The sequence below is a fragment of the Dipodomys spectabilis genome, unplaced genomic scaffold, assembly GCF_019054845.1.
Source record: "Dipodomys spectabilis isolate Male_0828 unplaced genomic scaffold, ASM1905484v1 ptg000016l, whole genome shotgun sequence".
Taxonomy (NCBI): domain Eukaryota; kingdom Metazoa; phylum Chordata; class Mammalia; order Rodentia; family Heteromyidae; genus Dipodomys; species Dipodomys spectabilis.
Genome location: NW_024870693.1, coordinates 23,007 through 46,063, shown reverse-complemented (window position 1 = coordinate 46,063; position 23,057 = coordinate 23,007). Strand labels below are relative to the sequence as shown.

The 23,057-nt window shown below is 55.6% G+C and overlaps 1 protein-coding gene across 1 annotated transcript; it reads right to left on the bottom strand.

The window, feature by feature from the left end:
* Positions 1-14,180: 14,180 nt before the first annotated feature.
* LOC122096600 (arylsulfatase L-like) lies at positions 14,181-22,532 on the bottom strand (the record flags this gene model as incomplete). The annotated part of the gene is made up of 9 exons (XM_042667164.1): positions 14,181-14,527; positions 15,214-15,335; positions 16,226-16,388; positions 16,478-16,612; positions 17,710-17,846; positions 18,528-18,954; positions 19,480-19,602; positions 20,616-20,737; positions 22,414-22,532. Coding segments are annotated over 9 exons (1,695 nt in total), but the record flags the coding sequence as incomplete, so codon positions are not given.
* Positions 22,533-23,057: the final 525 nt, after the last annotated feature.

The following is a 23,057-nucleotide window of genomic DNA, read 5'->3' as shown; positions in this document are numbered from 1 at the left end:
AGCCAAATCGTCAACGGTGAACCCAGAGTGCCAGGACTTTTCATAGGCATGTGGCTGGGTCGAAGGCTCTATCACTGATGGTCTAGGTTGTCAGGTGAGGTCATGGCTTCAATGGCCTGACACACTTGATCTGGGATTGTCCTCCCTCTTCATCTTCCTGCTGATCCCTTGCCACCCCCCTCTTGACACTCCCTCACCCTATACCTCCTTAGCCCTTGGACAGTTTCTTCTTATCTGACCAGAAAATAAACTTGGTGAGCCAGGGGAGATTGAAACTCTGTGACCCACCCTGAGCCCTAGGGTCTACCAGAGGCGGTTTCCCTCTGCAGTTAGTGACCACTCAGATCTTGGATGTCATGAAGTTGCTGATGTCATGAACGGGTCAGTAGCTTGGTCCTACATACTAGCTTTAGGCTCAGAAACTATCCCCACAGATATTGTGAATGGTTGGCTCCCTTGATCCAGGGACTCCAAACCAAGGCTTGCATGCTCCCTTCTTCCTTCCTTTCCTCCTTTTCTCCCTCCATCCTTCACTCCTCTCTTTCTTTTTCCTTTCTTTGTGTCACTCCTGGGCTTGAACTCAGAGCCTGGGTGCTGTCCCTGAGCCTTTGTATTCAAAGCCAACAGTCTACAGCTTGAGCCTACTTCTGGCATTTTCTTTTTGGTAGTTAGTTGGAGATAAGAGTCTTACAGGCTTTTCTGCCTGGGCCTTAAGCTTCAATCCTACTATTTCAGCCTCCTAAGTAGCTAGGATGACAGGTGTGAGGCACCAGCATCCAGCTCAAACCAAGATTTCTTCATGTGCTGTGGAACCAGAACTGGAACCTTTCATCATGTATGACCCCCTCCCCTTCCCCCCCCCCAGGACCTGGCAAACACTGTAACGGTTTGTTGGTGAATGAGCATCTGTCTATGACAATACTACAGAAAAGTCCCATCCAATTCAGGTAAGCATCCTGGGTGGGGGTAAAGCCTGATGTAGCTCTCCAACAGTTCTCCCTCCTCCCTCTTCCCACCCTCTTGGTGCCACCGCACTTAACTGTTTTGGTTCTAAGGACGTGAGCCATGATGTACTCACTGTATTCTGGGGCCTCTGGGATGCCTATCTTCTCAAGGATCTCTGTCCAGCGGCTGACCAGCTCTGTGGCACTCAATTCCCCACTCAGCTGTGAACAAGGTTACCCTGAGGTGAAAGCCTGGCTCAAGAGGCCTCCTCTCCACTCCCTGGGGCCAGACAGGACGGTCCACCATATCTGGCCCCCAAGTTTCATGTTCCAGAGATAGGATCCCTGAGGCATCCCAGGTCTCTGAATTTCCCAGAGTCCAGTACAGGTCCTGGGAATTGTCTCTGCTCACAGTTAGTAGGCTGCAGATGGCGAAGTCACAATCTCTGCTCCCCACAACATCCTCAACTGTGGTGGTCACCCTAGAGAGAGCTGGAGAAGAATCGGCAGCTGCCGGAGAAAGGCAGTCAAGGCACGACGTTCATAGCAGGAGACCATCTGGCTAGGGAACTCTGCTTGTGCTGCTTTGAACGTCATTGTTTGGTAGCTGAAATGGTCCATCTAATTTGACCCAGAATCCCAAGCATTAGTTAGAAATTGCCAGCTTCAAGGAAAAACCCTGGAAAAGCTGGCATTTCACATGTCCCAATCAAACTTAAAGGGTTCCATAGTTAGTGGTCCCCTTTTCCTTCCAGACAGCCTACAGCAGGTTATAGAAAATGGCATTCAGAGAGCCCTAGCTAACTGTCATGTCCTGATCCCAAGTAGTCTCCAGCAGAGGGAACATACTTGCCTACCATTGCGCAGCTGGAAACAGCCCAAGAGGGACACAGCTTGGAGTCTGCAGGACTCCAGGGAGGACTGCCCACCAGTGCACTGCCCCTGGAGGGAATCCATGCCACCATTGGGGGCCTGGAGCCCCATGCCAAGATGCCCACGTACACCGTCAATACCCTGGGTAAGATTCCCCTCTCATCCTCGGTCGTGGTGAACCATCTGCCATGTCACACTGATCATAACTTCCCAGACCCTCTTAGCTTCACAGCCCCTGCCCTACTACCTCTCATCTCGTTCCCTATTTATGTTTGGCAGACTCCTTCCCAACCTTGAATTAGCTCCAACTATACACACCAAAGCAGACTGGCTGGCTGGAAGAGTGCGGCTGTGATCACAGTAGCCTCATGAGCCTTCTGGCTGAAGACAGAAGAGCAGGTGTCCACTCTGGTCTGTGGTTCACACAGGCCTCCTAGGAGAGACCCACGCAGGCCCAGCAGTTACTGTGGGCTGCAGGAAAGGGGAAGAAAGAGGTGGAAAGGAACATCTACTGAAATCTTCCCTAAAGGAGCCATGAAATGGTGAAAGAGAAAACAAAAATTGTGGCTGGTCTCCTAGTGGGCATTAATGAAAAAAGAACAACAAATAAAATGCTTTTGCTCTTTTTAGACATGGTGACTTAAATATATTTTCATTGTTCTCATCCTCCTTGCTCTCCTAACACACACACACACACACACACACAAACACACACACACACACACACAAACACAGACTCAGAGCAGTGCCTCTCCGGAGTTTGTTTCTCATCTGGGCAATGTACCAGCTTGAGTACAGGGGTTCCCTTGTCAGAACCAGGGGCAACCACCCAAGGGGAACAATGCTCTAATAATGTAGAACCACCCTGCCTCCCCGTTTCTCCAGGGCCAGACTCTTCCCCTTGGGAACAACCAGCCTTGACTCCCCATTCACCAAAACCCTAGGCCAGGACGCTGGGTGAAGGAGTCCTGAGACACGTGGCTCCTCAGAGCCTGGACAGAAAACAAAGCAGGGGGTCATGGTGCCTCCAGAGAGGTGTCTGACCTGGGGTGGGAGCGTTGTTGGGGACTTTGATGGGGTTCTAAAGGCTATATACATGGATAGACTCCCTACTTTCAGCCTATATACTTCGGGGCGACTTGGCAGATCTTGGGGAGGATGAGAAGACCAGATGGACTGGGATCACTAGCAGAAGCTGGCAGAGCTGGGAAATGTGATCACCCAGTCAGAACTATTGACAGCTGGGGTTGGGGGTACAGGCTGGGTGTATGTCTGTCAGAAGGGGTGTGTATTTCTCCCAAATATCCACCTTCTATCTGACCCCAGTGCCCTCACCTCTCTAGTGGGCTCTTCTGGGAATGTCCTCAGGTGAAAGGGTGACTGAGCACAGAAGACAAGGCCTCACACAGCAAGGGAGGGGCCTATCTTCTGCATCCAACACCCCCCTCCCCAGCAAAAAGGAAAAGACCTAAGAAGGCAGGTGTGGAGGTGCAGCTCCCACCTCTGACTAAAGCCACAGGTTCCCACCAGGGAGAGGAAGGGTGCAGATGCATGGCTGTGTGGCTCCCACTGCTCCAGCCAGGGGCTCTGTGGTGTCCCTGGATGGGTGCTCCTCACCCATCCTTGCAGCTCCCATTTTCATGGGACACTGGATGCTAGGGTTGGGGGTGGGATCCTCAGGTCGACACCCAGCTCCAACCCCCACCCCTGGGGTGCTTTTGTGGCAGAGCCAGGGCATACTGTGGGGTGCTGGGGAGGTGCAGGCAGGACAGGAGAGGGGAGGCGAGAGGCTGAGTTCCGGGTCTGCGGGGGTTGGGGGGAAGGGGTAGAGTGGTGGAGTCACAGAGTGCAGGAGTCACGCAAGGTGCTGGCCCGCAGGGCGGCCACTCACGTGTGCTGCTGGAAGAAGCTGTAGGCTGCGACTCTGGGTGCGCACCCTGAGTCTGAGGGCCCGGGGCCGGGACCAAGTCAGGGCCACAAGCCAGACAGGGGTGCGCCATCTCCACCAGGTGACTGCAAGAAGCTCCACCAGTCTGAGCCTGCAGCACGTTTGCAATGCAGCACTGCTGGGAAGGGGCGGGGGCGTCTGCTGGCGCGTGGTGGGGCAGCTCTCAGCCTCTGCTCCTTCTCCTCAGCCGCAGCCCCCTCAGTGGCCTTGTCCCCTGTGGCTGCTGCCTCTGCCTCAGCAGCTGCTGACTCTGCCTTGCTCCCCGAACCGGGACCTCAGACTCAGGGGCGCCATGGCTGCTGCAGGGGCTACGCGCGGCCATGGCCTGCCATGCAGGCTCCACATGCTCTATGCAACCAGCCAGGACCCACGCTATGATCGGAGCAGCCGCCAGCCACTGAAGCCATTTCCACTGGTGCTTGTGCTCATGCTCACTCTTCTCCCAGCTCTCTTTCTGCCCCATACTCATCTCCTGGGCCACCCGGCCCCTGCTGTGCACATGCCCCAGCCCCCTTGGGCCCCTGGCCATTGCTGCCACCAAAGTGCACTCCTGGGCCCCGCCCCCTCCTCCCCTGGGCCCCGCCCCCCAGCCCTGGCCACAATTGCAGCCCTGACTGGGCCCTGAGGCTTCTAGACCATGGCAATTGCAGCCTTACCTCAGCTCAGCACTACCCCCTACCCCCAGTACTTGCCCGGGGGATCGAATCTCCCCTCAGCCCTACTGCTGGAGGAGACTCTACTCCATCCCCCTCTACTCCACACACCAAGCAGGTGCATGGTGAAACTTGTGTGTGTATGTGTGTTTGTGCTTGTGTGTGTGTGAGTGTTGGGGATAACCATCTCTCAAGGACTCAGAACATAGCACCCTTTGGGGTGACTCAGCACACAGCACACTTCCAAAAACAGCACAAAGCACCCTGTGTAAAGGACTCAGCACACAGTTCCCTTTGAGGACTCAACATGTAGTATGCTGGGTAGAGTACTCAGCACACAGCACCCTTTGAAGGGCTGTGTAAAGCCCTGTGTAAAACATCTAGTGCACAGCACCCTTCGAAAAACTCAGCACATAGAACAGTTTTGAAGGACTCAGCACATACCACACTGTGGAAGCACTCAGCACACAGCACCATTTGAAGGACAGTACAGAGCATCCTGTGTAAAGGACTCGGCACACAGCACTCAAAAAACTCACCTCATCCCTCTCTTTGCAAGGGCTCAGCACATAGCAGGACCCTTTGGGATGCAGTAGCTCACCACACTTTTTGAAGGACTCAGCATACAGTACGTTGTGTAATGGACTCAGCACACAGCACCCTTTGAAAAACCCAGGACAGCCCACTCTTCTCAGGGACTCAGCATATAGAACCCTTTGGGATGACTCACCAAATCTTTTTGAGAACTCAGCACAAAACCCCCATGTGGGAAGGACCCAGCAAATAGTGCCCTGTGAAGGACTCAGCACATAGCTGTAAGTCACAAGTTCAGCTGTCATTAGAATTAGGGTGCTTTCTTCAGTATCCCCATTCTTCAGAAACACTTCACAAATCCTACTAGTTCACAGTTAGACAACCTGTGTTTTATGGGGGAAGGTCAGCTGGGGGTCTTGAACTCAAAGCTTGGGGGCCCTGTCCCTGAGCTCTTTGGTTCAATGCTAGAGCTCTACCACTTGGAGGCACAGCTCCAATTTTGTTTTTTTTGGGCTTGTTCTTTGACAGGTCTTATGGTGATAAGTAAGGCCAAGTTGGGGTATCTGTAGGCAAAGGCTCTTAGCTCAGCCTGGAGCTGACCTCTCCCTTTTTGTGTCCCGGGTAAGCCGGGCCTCCTGGAGCTCTCTTGGCCTAGGGTGGAACAGACCTGCTCTGGCATCAGCAATCAGGGTGAGCAAAAGTCAGCTTGGCCCTGGTCACTTCCTCAAATTGAACTCTAGAGAATGATGGCACGGGGCCACATGTTTCACATCTGGCCCCCAGGGTGCAGGAGTAGCCCACCATAGGGATAATATTTGAGAGTTGTGTTTACTCTTGCTTCCTTGGGGGCCCCCATCATGATTCAAAGCCACCCTGGACAGGAAAGTCCTTGAGACTCTTACCTACAATTAACCATCGAAAAGCAAGTGAAGCTGTGGCTCAAGTGGCACAGCACTAGCTTTGAGCAAGAAAACTCAGGGATAGAGCCTAGGCCCTGAGTTCACACACACACACACACACACACACACACACACACACACACACACAACACACACACACACACACACACCATGTGCATGCAAAATCAGAGATTTCTACACTACAATCTTTTCCCCACTAAGCCTGGTGGCTGCTGGCCTAGGTGTTTGATGCATACACCACCACCTACTTCCTATTTATCTGAGGAATGGTCATATGGGTTTGGGAGGGGGGAGAATCATCCTAGCTGAGAATGTGGCTCAGTGGTAGAGTGGTCACTTAGCATGCCTGAAGCCCTTGGTTCTATTCCACACAGAAAAAGCTGGAAAGGGAGGTGGGGCTCAACTGGTAGAGTGCCAGTCTTGATCAAAAAGAGCTCAGGACAATGGCCAGGCCCTGAGTTCAAGCCCCAGGGCTGGAAGAACAAATCTTTGTTGAAGGCTTTTTATTTTGCTTTGAAAACAATTTATTCTTTGTGATAAGCATAACATGGGCCTCTTTCCTGGCCATTAGATATCTCTTGAGTTTGGGTCACCTCCTGGCAGCCTCTGCCTTACCCAACCCCCAGTTTAACCTTCCCATCACCCGGCTGATGGAGGCCTGAGAGAAACCCACCTGGCCACCTATTTCTGGTGGCTGCCAAGGCTTTTGAGAGTCAGTATGTCACATAGAGAGTCATCATCCGCATCAGTCTACAGGAGAAAGTGAGGGAACACTCCTCCCCTGAGCCTGGGAGCTGTGGGCGGATCTGGATGTGCGGCATCTGGCACAGGACGTACTCCTTGAGGGAGTCCACTATGGGGTCAGGACGCTGACCTCTCCTCTGGCAGTTTCCATGCTGTCTTCAAGTTGCAATTCTTCAAAACCTTTCTGCTCCTCCCTCATTTCACCCACCACAGGCCCTGAGGCGTCTGAAGCAGTGCTGGTGGTGGGGGGCTCAGCCTGTGCTGGCATCTGGAGACTGCTGTCTGTGCCTTCCCTTGGGAGGAGTGACAGCAGCTCCCACAGCACTCTCCTCTTCTCCAGCATCTCCTGGGACAGTGAGTGCATGCACTGGGCTTTCTCCCAACACAGCTCATTCAGGACCAACATCTGCTCTTTACACACCATGAGGGACTCCTCGATGATTTGGATGTGTGCCAACAGCTGGCTGCATCAATGGTGGAGCTCACCTGCTGGACTCTGGAAGTCCACCTCATCAGGCAGGTCATGGACGAAGCAGATTTTCTTCTCAGATGCCCATGTGTCCTGCTTCCCATCCCCATGCATGCTGTGGTGGCAGCTCATGGGGCTGAGGGCCTGTGGCTCCAGCTCAGTCTGGCACTGAGCTGCTGGGTTGGCCAGGGGGTGCCTGCAGCTGGCACACACTCCTGTGGCAGGATTTTCCCTCTGTGGATCTCAGCCTCCGAGTGTTCTAACAGAGCCTAGTCCATCTACCAGGCAACATGGAATGTGGGCATGGCCACCATTCTTGTATCCCTTTGGTCAGAAAGAACCATGAACTAATGGTGTGGCCAGAATCCTGTGATGCAGGCAGAATGGGCAGAGCCAAGATGACAGTGGCTCCCCCAGCCCCTTTCCCAGGGAACTCTGTCCAATTTAGTTGGGGACAAGAGGGTGACATGCTTTAGCTGGATGGCTGCACAGATTGTTGTGTATGTCTGTTTGTTGCCAGTCCCAGACCTTGAACTCAGGATCTGGGCACAGTCCATGAGCTGCTTTTGCTCAAGGCTAGCCCTCTACCACTGGAGTCACACGGCTCTACTTCTGGCTTTGTTGGCACTGAAGTTGGACAGGGGTTTCAAGGACTTTCCTGCTTAGGGTGACTTTGACCATAGCCTTGTAGGTTTCAAGGAGGACCTGCGCTGCTGCTGCTGCTGCTGGCTGCCCTGCTCTGCGGCCTGGGCCCAGGAGGCTGGGGTGAGGCCTTGGTGGTTTCTAGTTCCCCCACCCTCTTTGGTGGTTTGTAGTTCTCCCCCCTTGGTGATTTCTAGTCCCCCCCCTTGGTGGTTTCTAGTTCCCCCCCCTTGGTGATTTCTAGTTCTCCCCTTGGTGGTTTCTAGTTCTCTCCTCTTTGGTGGCTTCTAGTTCTCCCACCTTGGTGGTTTCTAGTTCCCCCCAGTTTGGTGGTTTCTAGTTGTCCCTCTTTGGTGGTTTCTAGTCCCACCCCCTTGGTGGTTTCTAGTTCCCTCTCTTTGGTAGTTTCTAGTTGTCCCTCCTTGGTGGTTTCTAGTTCTCTCCCCCTCGTTGGTGGTTTCTAGTTCTCTCCCCCAGTTTAGTGGTTTCTAGTTCTCTCCCCGTGGATGGTGGTTTCTAGTTCCCCCCCCAGTTTGGTGGTTTCTAGTTCTCTCCCCCTGGTTGGTGGTTTCTAGTTCCCCCTCCTTGGTGGTTTCTAGTTCCCCCTCCTTGGTGGTTTCTAGTTCTCCCCCCTTGGTGGTTTCTAGTTCCCCCTCCTTGGTGGTTTCTAGTTCTCCTCCAGTTTGGTGGTTTCTAGTTCTCTCCCCCTCGGTGGTTTCTAGTTTTCTCACCTTGGTGGTTTCTCCCCTGTTTAGTGGTTTCTAGTTCTCCCCCAGTTTGGTGGTTTCTAGTTCCCCCCTCCTTGGTGGTTTTTCTCCCCCTTGGTGGTTTCTAGTTCCCCCACCTTGGTGGTTCTACTTCCCCCCCAGTTTGGTGGTTTCTAGTTCTCCCTCTTTGGTGGTTTCTAGTTCTCCCCCCCTTTTTGGTGGTTTCTAGTTCTCCCCTGTTTGGTGGTTTCTAGTTCTCTCCCCAGTTTGGTGGTTTGTAGTTCTCCCCTCTTTGGTGGTTTCTAGTGTCCCCCCCTCCTCTCCTGGTGGTTTCAGGTTCCCCCCCATCAGGGCCCGGGGCTGGGCTGGGGTTGTGGGGTGGGGAGATGGCAGTGGATTTTCAGGTTGGGCCGGGTTGTTGGAGGCCGGAGCCTTGTCCTGTTGGCCTGTGTGTCTCTGTGTCTGTCTTTCTGTCTGTCTTCCGTCTCCTCTCGGTCTGTCTGTCTGTCTGTCTGTCCATCTGTCCATCTGTCAGTCTGCCTGTGTCCCTGTCTATCTGTTTGTCTCTGGGTCTGTCTGTCCATCTGTCCATCTGTCTGTCAGTCAGTCAGTCTGTCTGTGTCGGTCTGTCTCTCTCTGGGTTTGTCTGTCTGTCCATCTCCTCTTGGTCTGTCTATGTCTGTCTGCCTGCCTCTCGGTCTGTCTGTCTCCTCTCTGTCCATCTGTCTTCCTTTTTGTCTGTCTGTCCGTCTGCATCTCAGTCTGTCTGTCTGTGTCTCTGTCCATCTGCTTCTGTCGGTCTGTCCATCTCCTTTCAGTCTGTCTGTCTGTCTGTCTCCTCACAGTCTGTCTGTCTTCCTCTTGGTCTGTCTGTCCACCTAGATGTCCATCTGCTTCTCCTGTCTGTCTGTCCATCCGGTCTTGGTCATCCGTCCATCCCTTGTTTGTCTGTCTGTCCCTCAGTCTCTGCATCTGTCTGTCTCTGTCTGTCTGCAGGTCAGTCTGTGTCTGGGCCCCTGTCTGTCCATGTGTGTGTGTCCATGTTTCTGTCTGTCCATCTCCTCTCTGTCTGTCTCATTGTCTGTCTATCTGTCCATCTGTCTCTGGCTCTGTCTGTCTGTCTATCTGTCCATGTGTCATCCTCTTGGTCTGTCTGTCTGTCTGTCCATCTGCCTCTCAGTCTCTCTGTCTGGGTCTGTCTGTCCTGTGTCTGTCTGTCTGTCTCCTCTCTGTCCATCTGTCTTCCTCTCTGTCTGTCTGCCTCTTGGTCTGTCTGTCCACCTGGCTGTCCATCTGCTTCTTCTGTCTGTCCATCTGTCTGTCCTGTCTTGATCATCTGTCCATCCCTTGCCTGTCTGTCTGTCCGTGTGTCATCCTCTCGGTCTGTCTGTTCGTTTCTGTGTCTATCTGTCTCCCCATCCATATGTCTGTCCCCAACAACTGTCCTCTTTCCCCCTCAGGCCAGGCCGACTTTGACCTCGCCGACGCCCTGGATGACCCCGGTGAGTCCTGACCTCTCACCTTTCCCCCCCCATGGCTTCACCCTGGCCGCTAGGCCTCACATGGGGCCTTGATCCAGCTGTGGGCCTGAATCCCATGTGACCCTTTGCCACCCCCTGAGGCCTTGGGATCAGGGGTTGGGGGGGTCAGGGGAGGTCAGGGGTCACCACCCTCTCTCTCTTCGCCCACAGATCCCACCCCGAAGCCCATCTTGGATGAGTGGGGTCCTCCCACACACACACCAGGCCCACCCAGGGTGGGGAAACTGAGGCACGGCCCACTCCTGGCACATAGGGCTGTACCCGCAGCTGCCTGACCCGCCCAGGCCATGACCTCCGGGTCGGGAAGGAGGTGAGCGGGGTCAGGGGGTTCAGGGGGAGCCAGGGGTCAGGGGAAGGAGGGGGGTAAGGGGAGGGGAGAGGCCGGCCTCCATCCTCCCTCGCTCTCTTCCCGCAGACATCTACCTCCCGACGCCAGCCTCCACCCCAGCCCCAACCCCCGCCAGGCACAGGAGGTGAGGACATGGAAGGGGGGAGGCCCGGATGTGGAGGCTGGGGATGGAGAGGCCTGGATGTAGAGGCCCGGATGTAGGGAACCCAGTGTGGAGGCCCGGATTTATGGACCCGGATGTGGAGACCCCAGTGTGGAGATCTGGATGTAGAGACCCAGATGTGGAGACCCCAGTGTGGAGACCTGGATGTAGAGACCCGGATGTGGAGACCCCAGTGTGGATTCCTGGATGTAGAGACCCGGATGTAGGGACCCAGACATGGGATCACAGATGTAGGGACCTGGATGTGGGTACCCTGATGTAGGGACCCGGATGTAAGGACCCGGATGTGGAGGCCGAGCTCCCAGGGCTGCGTCTCTCCTCCCCCTCCACCCCAGGTGCTGGTGACGAACACGTGATCCACGGATACCCTCCAGGGTAAGTCCCGCCCCCTCAGCCGCCCCACTTCCGGTCCCCTCCTGATCTGGGCCCAGGCGTGTATTGGGACTTCCGGTCTGCATGAGAACTTCCGCTCCTGACAGTATGTGAACTTCTGGTCCAGAGTATCGGAACTTCCGGTCCTGATTGGGAACTTCCGGTCCCTAGTATATAACAACTTCCGGTCCCGACTGGGGACTTCCAGTCCCTAGTGTATAGGAACTTCCAGTCCTGACTATGGGGACTTCCGGTCCCTAGTGTGTAAGAACTTCCGGTCTTCACTGTGGAGACTTCCAGTCCCTAGTATATAACTTCTGGTCTTGACTATGGGGACTTCCGGTCCAAGTGTACAGGAACTTCTGGTCCTGATTGGAAGGACACTTCCGGTCCCTAGTGTATAGGAACTTCCCATCCTGATTGGAAGGGCACTTCCAGTCCCTAGTGTAGAGGAACTTCCCGTATCTAGTGTATAAGAACTTCTGGTATTGACTATGGGGACTTCCGGTTTTGACTGTGGAGATTTCCAGTCCCTAGTATATAGGAACTTCTGGTCCTGACTGGGGACTTCCGGTCCCTAGTATATAGAAACTTCCGGTCCTGATGGGAAGGGCATTTCCGGTCCCTAGTGTGTAGGAACTTCTGGTCTTGACTGTGGAGACTTCCAGTCCCTAGTATATAACAACTTCTGGTCTTGACTATGGGGACTTCCGGTCCCTAGTATACAAGAACTTCTGGTCTTGACTAGGGGCACTTCCTGTCCCTGTTCATGGACACTTATGTCACGCCATCTAATTGCAAGGGGCATGGCCTGAAGTTGACAGGACACTTGATAATACAAGGGGGCGTGGCCTGAAGATGACAGATAGGACACATGATTATACAACAAGGGGGCGTGGTCTGAAGGTGACAGACAGGACAAATGTCCACACAACAGCCAGGGGGTGGGACCTGGAGGAGACAGACAGCCCCTGTGGCCTTTCAACAGCCATTGGGCGGGGCCTGGAGGTGACAGAGAGCCTCTATGGCCTTCCAACAGCCAGAGGGCGGGACCTGGAAGAGACAGACAGCCCCTGTGGCCTTCCAACAGCCAGGAGGCGGGACCTGGAAGTGAAGGACAGCCCCTGAGCCCATACATTCACTAGTGGGCGGGACTTCTGGGTGATGGGCACCCACAGCATTCATAGAGCTAGCCACGAAGAGGCGTGGCTTCACACATATCGACTCTCCAGCTATTGGCTTGGCAGGGGGCGGGACCCAGGGATGATGGACAGCATGCCCTGCCTTTCAATATCACCCAAGGAAGAGGCGGGACCGGACCCCCAGCTTCCCTGGGCAGGGCCAAAGGATGGAGAGACAGGCGTGTCAGCCAATCAGAGCAGGGGCGTGGCTGGAGGAGTCCCCGGGGAAGCCAATGGGTCCCTCCCTCCAGAGAAGACCCGGATGTCGTGCAGGTGCAATGCATCCTAGGCCTAGGGAGACACAGACCTCCAACCTCGACTTATCCTACCGCCATAAGGAGCTATAGGCCCATCTGGGTCAATCCCTGGAGAGGTCATTGGGGTCCCCTGGGACAGGCACAGAAGGGGAAGAGGTCGCAGGCCTGGTCATCCACCCATCCATCCACCCAACCACCGCCCCCCCTTAGAGTGGGCCAACATCCGGGTACCCCACTTCTCCAATCCCGCTGGGCCAATCTGAATCCGAGTTCAGGTAGTTGGGGGCAGGACTGTCGTGTGAGGTCCAATCAGCAGCGAGTTGGATTTGTGGGGGGGCTAAAGGGCATGTCTTACAGCTGGACCAATGACAAGTGAATTAGGAAAGTGAGGGCAGGGCTTTCATGGAATAGGCCAATCAGGTGTGAATCTAGGTGGTGGGATGTCCTAGAGGAGGGCAAGACCAAGCCTGTATCCTAGCAACCCACTGGAAATGGTCTGAAATGGAAGGTTGGATTAGTCCAATACCCTAGCAACCACCGGAAATGGCCTGAAATGGAAGGCCGGACTAGTCCAATACCCTAGCAACCACCGGAAATGACCTGAAATGGAAGGTGGGACCAGCCCTGTATTACGACCGGAAATGTTCTGAAATGGAAGGCGGGACCAGTCCTATACCCTAGTAATGACCAGAAGTGGCCTGAAATGGAAAGTGGGACTAGTCCTATACCTTAGCAATGACCGGAAATGACCTGAAGTGGAAGGTGGGAGTAGTCCTATACCCTAGCAATGACTGGAAATGACCTGAAATGGAAGGTGAGACTAGTCCTATACCCTAGCAACGACCAGAAGTGGCCTGAAATGGAAGGGGGGACCAGCCCTGTATCCTAGCATCAACCGGAAATGACCTGAAATGGAAGGCAGGACCAGTGCCCGGCTTCTGACCCTGGTGACCCCTGACCCTACCGTGCGGTGCGGTGCTCACGAGGTTTTATTGTGTGAGAAGTTAGAGGACATAGGCCCGGATGTGAGAGGGCCCCGGATGGGAGGCTGGGAAAAGGCCCCGGATGGGAGGACCAAGGTGGAGGTCCAGGATGAGAGGCTCAGGATGTGAGAGTCCCCGGATGTGGGAATCCCTGGGTCTGAGAATCCCCAGATGTGAGACTCTCTGAATGTGAAAATCCCCGGATGTAAGAGTTCCCCAGATGTGAGAATCCCCACATGTGAAAGTCTCTGGATGTAAAAGTCCCTGGATGTGACAATCCCCGGATGTAGGAATCTCTAGATGTGGGAATCCCCGGCTGTGGGAATCCCCAGATGTGAGAATCCCTGGATGCGAGAATCCCCAGATGTGGGAATCCCCGGGTGTGAGATTTCCCCAGATGTGGGAATTCCCTGGTCTGAGAATCCCCGGATGTGGGAATCCCCGGATATGAGAATCCCCGGATGTGGGAATCTCTGGATGGGAGAATCTCTGGATGTGAGAATTTCCGGATGTGAGACTCCCCGGATGTGAGAATCTCTGGATGTGAGAGTCTGTATGTAGGAATCCCCGGATGTGAGAGTCTCTGGATGTGAGAATCCTCGGATGTAAAAGTCCCCGGATGTAGGATTCCCCAGATGTGTAAATACATCCCCGGGAATCCCCGGATGTGTCACCAGAAGTGAGAATCCCCGGATGTGAGAATCCCCGGATGTAGGAATCCCCGGATGTAGGAATCCCCGGATGTGAGAGTCTGTATGTGGGAATCCCCGGATGTGGGAATTTCTGTATTTGAGTATACCCAGATGTTTAATACCCGGATGTGAGTCCCCGGATGTGAGAGGCGCAGGCCAGGATCTGCCATAGCCCCAGGGAAGTTGGGGGTTGGGGGTCGGGTCGGGGTCAGAGGTCGGGGATCAGGTGGTCGCAGGCACAGAGCGGTCCGGGCGAGCAGCAGGGCTGCAGGCGCAGGCTCCAGGTGTTGTGTGCAGGGGCGAGGGGCGGGGCCGCGAGGGGGCGGTGCATGCGCAGCATCCGGGCCACCGCGGCCTCCACGCGCCTGCGCGTCGCCATCGGGCCCTGCAGCGGGCGAGTCTCCCCTGGGTCCGCCGTCAGGTCAAAGAGCAGTGGCTGCCGGTGGCGGGTCATTCGCCGCCCCGAGCAGGCGCAGGCAGGGAAACCGAGGCAGGTGCCCGAGCCCGGCGGGTCGAAGCGCGGAGTGGCGAAGTGCAGCTTCCACACCGTGGGGCCTGCGGGGGGTGGGGGGAGAAAGGAGTAACATCCAGGGCCTCACATCCGGGGATTCCCATCCGGGAATTCACATCCAGGACATCACATCCAGGGATTCACATCCGGGCATTCACATGCAAGACCTTACATCCAGGGATTCCCATCCAGGACTTCACATCTGGGTATTCACATCCGGGGATTCCCATCTAGGACCTCACATCCGGGGATTCACATGCAGGACCTCACATCCGGGAATTCACATCCGGAACCTCACATCCAGAACCTTACATCTGGGGCTTCACATCTGGGGATTCACATCCGGGGATTCACATCCGGGGGGCCACATCCGGGCATTCACATGTGGGACCTCACATCCGGGGACTCACATCCGGGGATTCTCATCTGGGACCTCACATCCAGGGATTCCCATTTGGGACCTCACATCCGGGGCCTCACATCCGGGGATTCCCATCCGGGATCTCACATCCAGGGCCTCACATCCAGGGATTCTCATCCAGTACCTCACATCCGGGAATTCCCATTGGGGACTTCACATCCGGGGATTCCCATCTCATGACTTCCATCCAGGTCCTCACATCCCGGGATTCCCACATCCGGGTCTCCCAGGCCTTGCATCCGGGTCCCTGCGTGCATGCATGCAGCTCCCTCCCCCGCCCCAGGGCCCAACTGAGGTCGAGGCACTCACTTGAGCGGTCGAACCAGCGCACGGCGTGCAGCCGGGCCTCGCAGTAGTGCAGCAGGAAGTCGTGGCCTGCGGCCTGCGCCGTCCCCAGCAGCGCGGGCATCAGGTCCCGGCCGTCCACCTCCCTGCGGGACCCGGATGTGCAGGCTTCTGAGCGCTCAGAGACCCGGATGTGCAGGCCAGAGCCCCCAGAGACCCGGATGTGCAGGCCAGAGATCCCAGAGACCTGGATGTCAAGGCTTGAGCCTTTAGAGACCCGGATGTGCAGGCTTCTGAGCCCTCAGAGACCCGGATGTGCAGGCCAGAAATCCCAGAGACCCAGATGTCCAGGTTTCTGAGCCCCCAGAGACCCGGATGTACAGGTCTAAGACCCAGGCCTCTGGTCTTAGAGACCTGGATGTGCAGGCCTGAGGCCTCAGAGACCCAGATATCCAAGCTTCTGAGCGTTCAGAGACCCGGATGTCCATGCTTCTGAGCCCCCAGAGACCCGGATGTGCAGGCCTGAGATCCCAGAGTCCCAGATGTGCAGGCTTCTGAGCCCTCAGAGACCCAGATGTGCAGGCCTGAGCCCTCAGAGACCTGGATGTCCAGGCCTGAGACCTGGGCCTAGGTACTCAGAGACCTGGATGTGCAGCCCTGATGCCTTAGAGACCCGGATATGAAGGCCTGAGTCCTCAGAGAACCAGATGTCCAGGCTTCTGAGTGCTCAGAGGCCCAGATTTGCAGGCCTGAGCCCTTAGTTACCCGGATGTAAAGGCTTCTGAGCCCCCAGAGACCCGGATGTCAAGGCCTGAGCCCCGGGTCTTGGGTCTTAGAGACCCGGATGTGCAGGCTCCTGAGCCCCCAGAGACCCGGATGTGCAGGTCTGAGCCCTCAGAGACCCGGATGTGCAGGCTTTTGAGCAACCAGAGACCCGGATGTGCAGGCCTCAGCCTCCCCCCCTCGGGATCCCCGAGGCCCAGGATGACCCCCCTTCTCCTCCACCCCGTGGGGACCCAGGCCGGCGAACTCCTACCTGTCCGCCGGAACCCAGCCCCCGGCCAGGCGCACCACGGTGGGGAACAGATCCATGAGGCTGGTGGGCTCAGGCACCAGGCGCCCTGCGGGCAGTGTCCCGGGCCAGCGCACCAGCCCAGGGACCCGGATGCCGCCCTCCCAGCCGCCCATGCCTTTGCCACCTGCAAGGGGGGGGCAGAGGGCAAAGGTCAAGGGGCGGGGTCGGGCTGCGTGGGAGGCCCCGCCCACCCTGCCTCAGTTTCCCCCTCGCCTCGGTGCACGCCGTTGGAACCCCCGAGGCGGGCGCCCCCAGCCCGGGCCTCCAGTGAGGCACCGTGGTCCGACGTGAAGTAGACGAGGGTGCGGCGCCCCAGCCCCGCACCGTCCAGCGCTGCCAGCAGTCGCCCTGCGGGGGGGGGGGGAAATGGGTCCGTGCCTCAGTTTACCCCCAGCATCCACCGTGCCTCAGTTTACCCAACATGCATCATGACTCAGTTTACAAATTTCCATCGTGCTTCAGTTTATACTCAATGCCCAGTGACTTAGTTTACCCAACAGGCACCGTGCCTCAGTTTACCCCCAACGCTCACTGGGCCTCAGTTTACCCAAATGCACTGTGCCTCAGTTTACCCCCAACATGCACTGTGCCTCAGTTTACCCAAATGCACTTTGCCTCAGTTTACCCAAGTGCACCGTGCCTCAGTTTACCCTAAACATGCACCGTGCCTCAGTTTACCCCTATATTTGGGCCTCAGTTTACCCAAGTGCACCGTGCCTGTTTACCCAAATGCACCGTGCCTCAGTTTACCCCAACCCGCTGACCCCGTCCCCGTGCCTCAGTTTACTCCCATCCCGGTGCCTCAGTTTACTCAACCCACTCACCTCGTCCCCGTGCCTCAGTTTACCCAACATGCACCATGTCTCAGTTTACCCAACATGCCCAGTGACTCAGTTTACCCAACATGCACCGTGCCTCAGTTTACCCCTATACGTGGGCCTCAGTTTACCCACATCCACCGTACCTCAGTTTACCCAAATGCACCGTGCCTCAGTTCACCCTGAACATGCACCGTGCTTCAGTTTACCCAACATGCACCGTGCCTCAGTTTACCCAAGTGCACCGTGCCTCAGTTTACCCCCAACATGCCCAGTGACTCAGTTTACCCAAATGCACCGTGCCTCAGTTTACCCAAACCCCGTGCCTCAGTTTATCCCCAACACACTGACCCCGTCCCCGTGCCTCAGTTTACCCAAATGCACCGTGCCTCAGTTTACCCCAACCCATTGACCCCGTTCCCATGCCTCAGTTTCCCCCATCCCGCTCACCCCATCTCTGTGCCTCAGTTTCCCCCAACCCACTCACCCCACCCCCGTGCCTCAGTTTCCCCATCCCGCTCACCCAGTCCCCATGCCTCAGTTTCCCTATCCTGCTCACCCCACCCCCGTGCCTCTGTTTCCCCCATCCCACGCACCATGCCTCAGTTCCTGCCCCCCCGCACTCACCCACCATCCAGTCAAGCTCCTCCACATTGTCGCCGTAGGCGCCGTGCGCGCTGCGGCCCCGGAAGGCAGGTGAGGTGACCAGGGGGACGTGGACGTGGAGGAAGGAGACGAGGAGGAGGAAGGGGCGGGCCTGGTGCCTGCGGATCCACGTCAGACCCCGCCCCCACCATCAATAACCTCACTGATAACCGACCTGATCAGGTATTGCCAATAATCGATCAGATGATCGATAATTGATCCTGATCTGATCAGATATTACCAATAATCGATCCTGATCTGATCGATAATACCAATAATCAATAGTGATCTGATCAAAAATACCAAAATCGTGATCCGATCAGTTATTACCAATAATCAAACAGATCTGATCAGTTATTACCAATAATCAAACATCTGATCGATATGACCAATAATAGAACATGAGCTGATCAGATATTACTAATAATCGAACAGGATCTGATCAATACCAATATTCGATTGTGATGTGATCGATAATACCAATAATTGAACATCATCTGATCGATAATACCAATAATTGAACATGACCTGATCAGTTATTACCAATAATCGAACATCATCTGATCAGTTATTACCAATAATCGATCATGATCTGATCAATACTACCAATAATCGATCATGGTCTGATCTGAGGTCTACCAGATGTCTCTACAGATCTACTAGATGGAACATCCGGGGACCTGAGGTCTACCAGATGTCTATAGAGATCTACTGGATGTACATCCAGGGATCTAAGGTCTACCAGTTGACTATAGAGATCTAGTAGATGGAATCGGTCCCCCTCCCAACCCCAGGCTGACCTGTGAATGAAGGCCTCAGCCTCCCGCAAGAAGAGCCCCGTGCTGGCCTCAAACCTCAGAGGCTGCTGGACGACCTGGTGATCCCTCATCAGGAAGCAGTCAGCATGGACGATGAAGACACCCAGGAGGCGGGAGGTGCAGGCCAGTAGCAAGGCCCCACATCCGGGGCCCAGCACCCAGGGCACCCAGCGCAGGCCCAGCAGGCCCGTGACCTTCCCAGCGGCCAGGCAGAGCAGGGAAAGCAGCAGCAGCTGCGCCCCCAGGTCCAGGGGCCCTTGCAGACGCGCTCGCTTCTCCGAGGGCTCCGCTTGCAGGCAGTCCCCCATCAGGGTGAAGGGGACCCCGAAGAAGGAGTCAAACCCGTGGTTCAGGGGGTGGTGGCAGTGGTCAGTGGGGGACTCACAGTTGAGGCCCAGGTGCCATTTGCCTGGAGGGGAAGAGATGGATGGATGAGTGAATGGATGGGTGGATGGATGGGTGGATGGATGGGTGGATGGATGGGTGGGTGGATGGTTGGGTGGGTGGATGGTTGGGTGGGTGGATGGATGGGTGGATGGATGGATGGATGGATGGGTGGGTGGGTGGATGGATGGATGGATGGATGAATAGGGGAATGGGTGGATGGATGGATGGGTGGATGGATGGATGCACAGTGGATGGATGAATGGGTGGATGGGTGGATGGATGGATGGATGGGTGGGTGGATGGATGGATGGATGGGTGGATGGATGGGTGGGTGGATGGATGAATGGATGGATGGGAGGATGGATGGATGGGTGGGTGGATGGATGGATGGATGGATGAATAGGTGGATGGGTGGATGGATGGATAGATGAGTGGATGGATGGATGGATGGGTGGATGGGTGGATGGATGGATGGATGGGTGGATGGATGGATGGATGGATGGATGGGTGGATGGATGGATGGGTGGATGGATGACTTCTTTCTTACCTATGAGGCCGGTGGCATATCCCTGCTCCTGCAGGATCTTGGCGAAGGTGATCTCGGAGGTGGGCAGCCCGCCCGACACGGCTGCCCACTGCAACACGCGCGCCCCGTTGGTGGTCACCATGCCTTCCAAGAGAGAGGAGAAGGACCCTAGGTCAGTGATGATGGCGTCCCGGGTCAGGACGGGGTATCTAGCACCTTCAGGGGGAAGGCCTGCTGTGTCTGGGATAGCCTGGGACCTGCGCACCCGGGCTGGAAAGGACCCCAGCCCTGTGAGCCCCCGGGGGAAACCAATATGGCATCACTTCCGGTTTCCTGGCGTTTCAGGGGGGAAGTCCCAGAGTCTCAGGAATTTGAACCTGAGATCCTCAGAGTAGTCCTCCCCTCCCTCTGATGGACCTCAGTGCCCTAGATGTTGAGCCTCAGTTCCCTGGATGTTGGACCTCAGGTCCCCGGATGTTTGATGTTAGTATCCCGGATGTTGGCCCTCAGATCCCCGGATGATGGAGTTCAGTGCCCTGTATGGTGGATATCAGGACCCCAGATGTTGGACTTCAGTTACCCGGATGTTGTAGCTCAGTTCCCTGGATGTTGGATCTTACAACCCCGGATATTGGAGCTCAGATTCGGGTATGTTGGCCCTCAGATCCCCAGATGTTGGAGCTCTGTTCCCTGGATGTTGGGGCTTAGGTTCCCGGATGTTGGATCTTAGTACCCTGGATGGTGGATGTCAGGTCCTAGGATGTTGGAGTTCAGTTCCCAGAATGTTAGGCCTCAGATCCCCGGATGTTGGATCTTAGTACAATGGATGTTAGAGATAAGGTCCCCAGATGTTAGAGTTCAGTGTCCCGGATGTTGGTGCTCAGATCCCCGGATGTTGGATCTTAGTAACTGGATGTCAGAGATGAAGTCCCTGGATGTTAGAGCTCAGTGCCCTGGATGTTGGTGCTCAGTTCCCCGGATGTTAGGCTTTAGATCCCCGGATGTTGGGTCTCAGATCCCCAGATGTTGGATATCAGGTCCATGGATGTTGGATCTTAGTACCCCGGATGTTGGCTCTCAGATCCCCGGATGTCCCGCCCCCACCTCCCCCCCACCGCCCCCTCCATTCCCCAAATGTCCCACCCCCCCATACCGACCCAGGCGCACAGGGTAGCGTCCCGTCAGGAAGGCCGCACGGCTCGGGCTGCAGACGGACGCTGCCGCCAGGTGCTGGGTCAGCCGCACGCCATCCTGGGCCAGGCCGTCCAGGTGCGGGGTGCTGTAGGGGGAGAGGAAAACTGAGTCACAACCAAGAACATACGGGGACCTGGGGTCTAACATCCGGGGATCTAATGCCCAACATCCCAGGAGCTGAACTCCAACATCCAGGGCCCTGAGATCCCACATCCGGGGATCTAAGATCCAACATCCGGGGACTTGAGATCCCACATCCGGGATACTAAGATCCAACATCTGGGGACCTGAGGTCCAACATCCTGGGATCTAAGGTCCAACATCTGGGGCCCTGAGATCCCACATCCAGGGTACTAAGATCTATATCTGTGGACTGGACTCCTACATCCGGGGATCTAAGGCCCAACATCCGGGGACCTGAGGGCCTACATCCGGACAACTAAGATCCAACCTCTGGGACCTGAGCTCAAACATCTGGGTACCTGGTCTCCAACATCTGGGACACTAAGATCCAACATCCAGGGATCTGATATCCAACATCCGGGGGCCTGATCTCCAACATCTGGGGTACTAACATCTAACATCTGGGAACCTGATTTCCCACATCTGGGTTATACTAAGATTTAACATCCGAGGACCTGATCTCCAACATCCGGGGCACTAACATTCCACATCCGGGGATCTGATATCCAACATCCGGGGATCTGATATCCAACATTCAGGGAACTGAGATCTAACATCCTGGGAATTGAACTCCAACATCCGGGGACCTAACATCCAACATCCAGGGACCTGAGGTCCACTAGATGTCTATACAGTTCTCCTGGTGGAACATCCGGGGAACTGAGCTCTAACATCCGGGGTACTAACATGTAACATCCGGGGACCTGATATCCAACATCCAGGGCAGTAAGATTCAACATCCGGGGACCTGATCTCCAACATCGGGGACCTGATCTCCAACATCCGGAGCACTAACATCTAACATCCGGGAACCTGATTTCCCACATCCAGGGCATTAAGATCTAACATCCGTGAACCTGTCCTCCAACATCCAGGGCACTAACATCCCACATCCGAGGATCTGATATCCAACATCCGAGGATCTGATATCCAACATCCGGGGTACTAACATCTAACATCGGGGACCTGATATCCAACATCCAGGACACTAAGATCTAACATCCAGGCACCTGGGCTCCTACATCCGGAGGAATAAGATCCAACATCGGGGCACTGAGCTACAACATCCAGGGTACTAATATCTAACATCCGGGGACCTGAGCTCCCACATTCGGAGCACTAACCTCCAACATCTGGGGACCTGAGCTCCTACATCTGGGGCACTGAAGTCCAATATCTGGGGACATGATCTCCCACATCCGGGGTACTAAGATTTAACATCCAGGGACCTGATAGCCAACATCCAGGGCACTAACATCCAACATCTGGGGACCTAGTCTCCAACATCCGGGGTACTAACATCCAACATCCAGGGAACTGAAGTCCAACATCCGGGAACCTGATTTCCCACATCCGGGGTATTAAGATTTAACATCTGGGGACCTGATATCCAACATCCGGGGCACTAAGATCCAACATCCGGGGATTTGATATCCAACATCCACGATACTAACATCCAACATCCGGGGAACTGAGTTACTAGATGTCTATACAGTTCTCCTGGTGGGACATCCAGGGATCTGAGCTCCCACATCCGGGTAACTAAGGCCCTACATCCGGGCCTACCCCTCTGCTCACCGCAGGCTGCGGTTCCCGAAGCTGCCCAGGTCGCCCAGGCCCAGGTCGTCGGCCAAGAGCAGCAGGAAGTTGGGGCGCGAGGGGGCGGGGCCTGCGCAGGGGCCAGGGGGGAGGAGGAGGAGGAGGAGGAGGAGGAGGAAGGCGAGGGGTGGGGCTGCGCAGCTGCTGTGTGACCTGAGGAGGAGAGAGAGGAGGAGGAGGGGTGGATGGGTGGATGGATGGATGGATAGGTGGATGGGTGGATGGATGGATGGATGGGTGAATGGATGGGTGGATGGATGGATGGTTGGATGGATAGGTGGATGGATGGATGGATGGATGGATGGATGGGTGGATGGATGGATGGTTGGATGGATGGTTGGATGGATGAGTGGATGGGTGGATGAGTGGATGGATGGATGGGTGGATGGGTAGATGGATGGATGGGTGGATGGGTGGATGGATGGATGGGTGGGTGGATGGATGGGTGGGTGGATGGGTGGATGGATGGATGGATGGGTGGATGGATGGGTGGATGAATAGGTGGATGGGTGGATGGATGGATGGATGGGTGGGTGGATGGATGGTTGGGTGGATGGGTGGGTGGATGGATGGGTGGATGGATGGGTGGATGGATGGATGGGTGGATGGGAGGAGGGATGGGA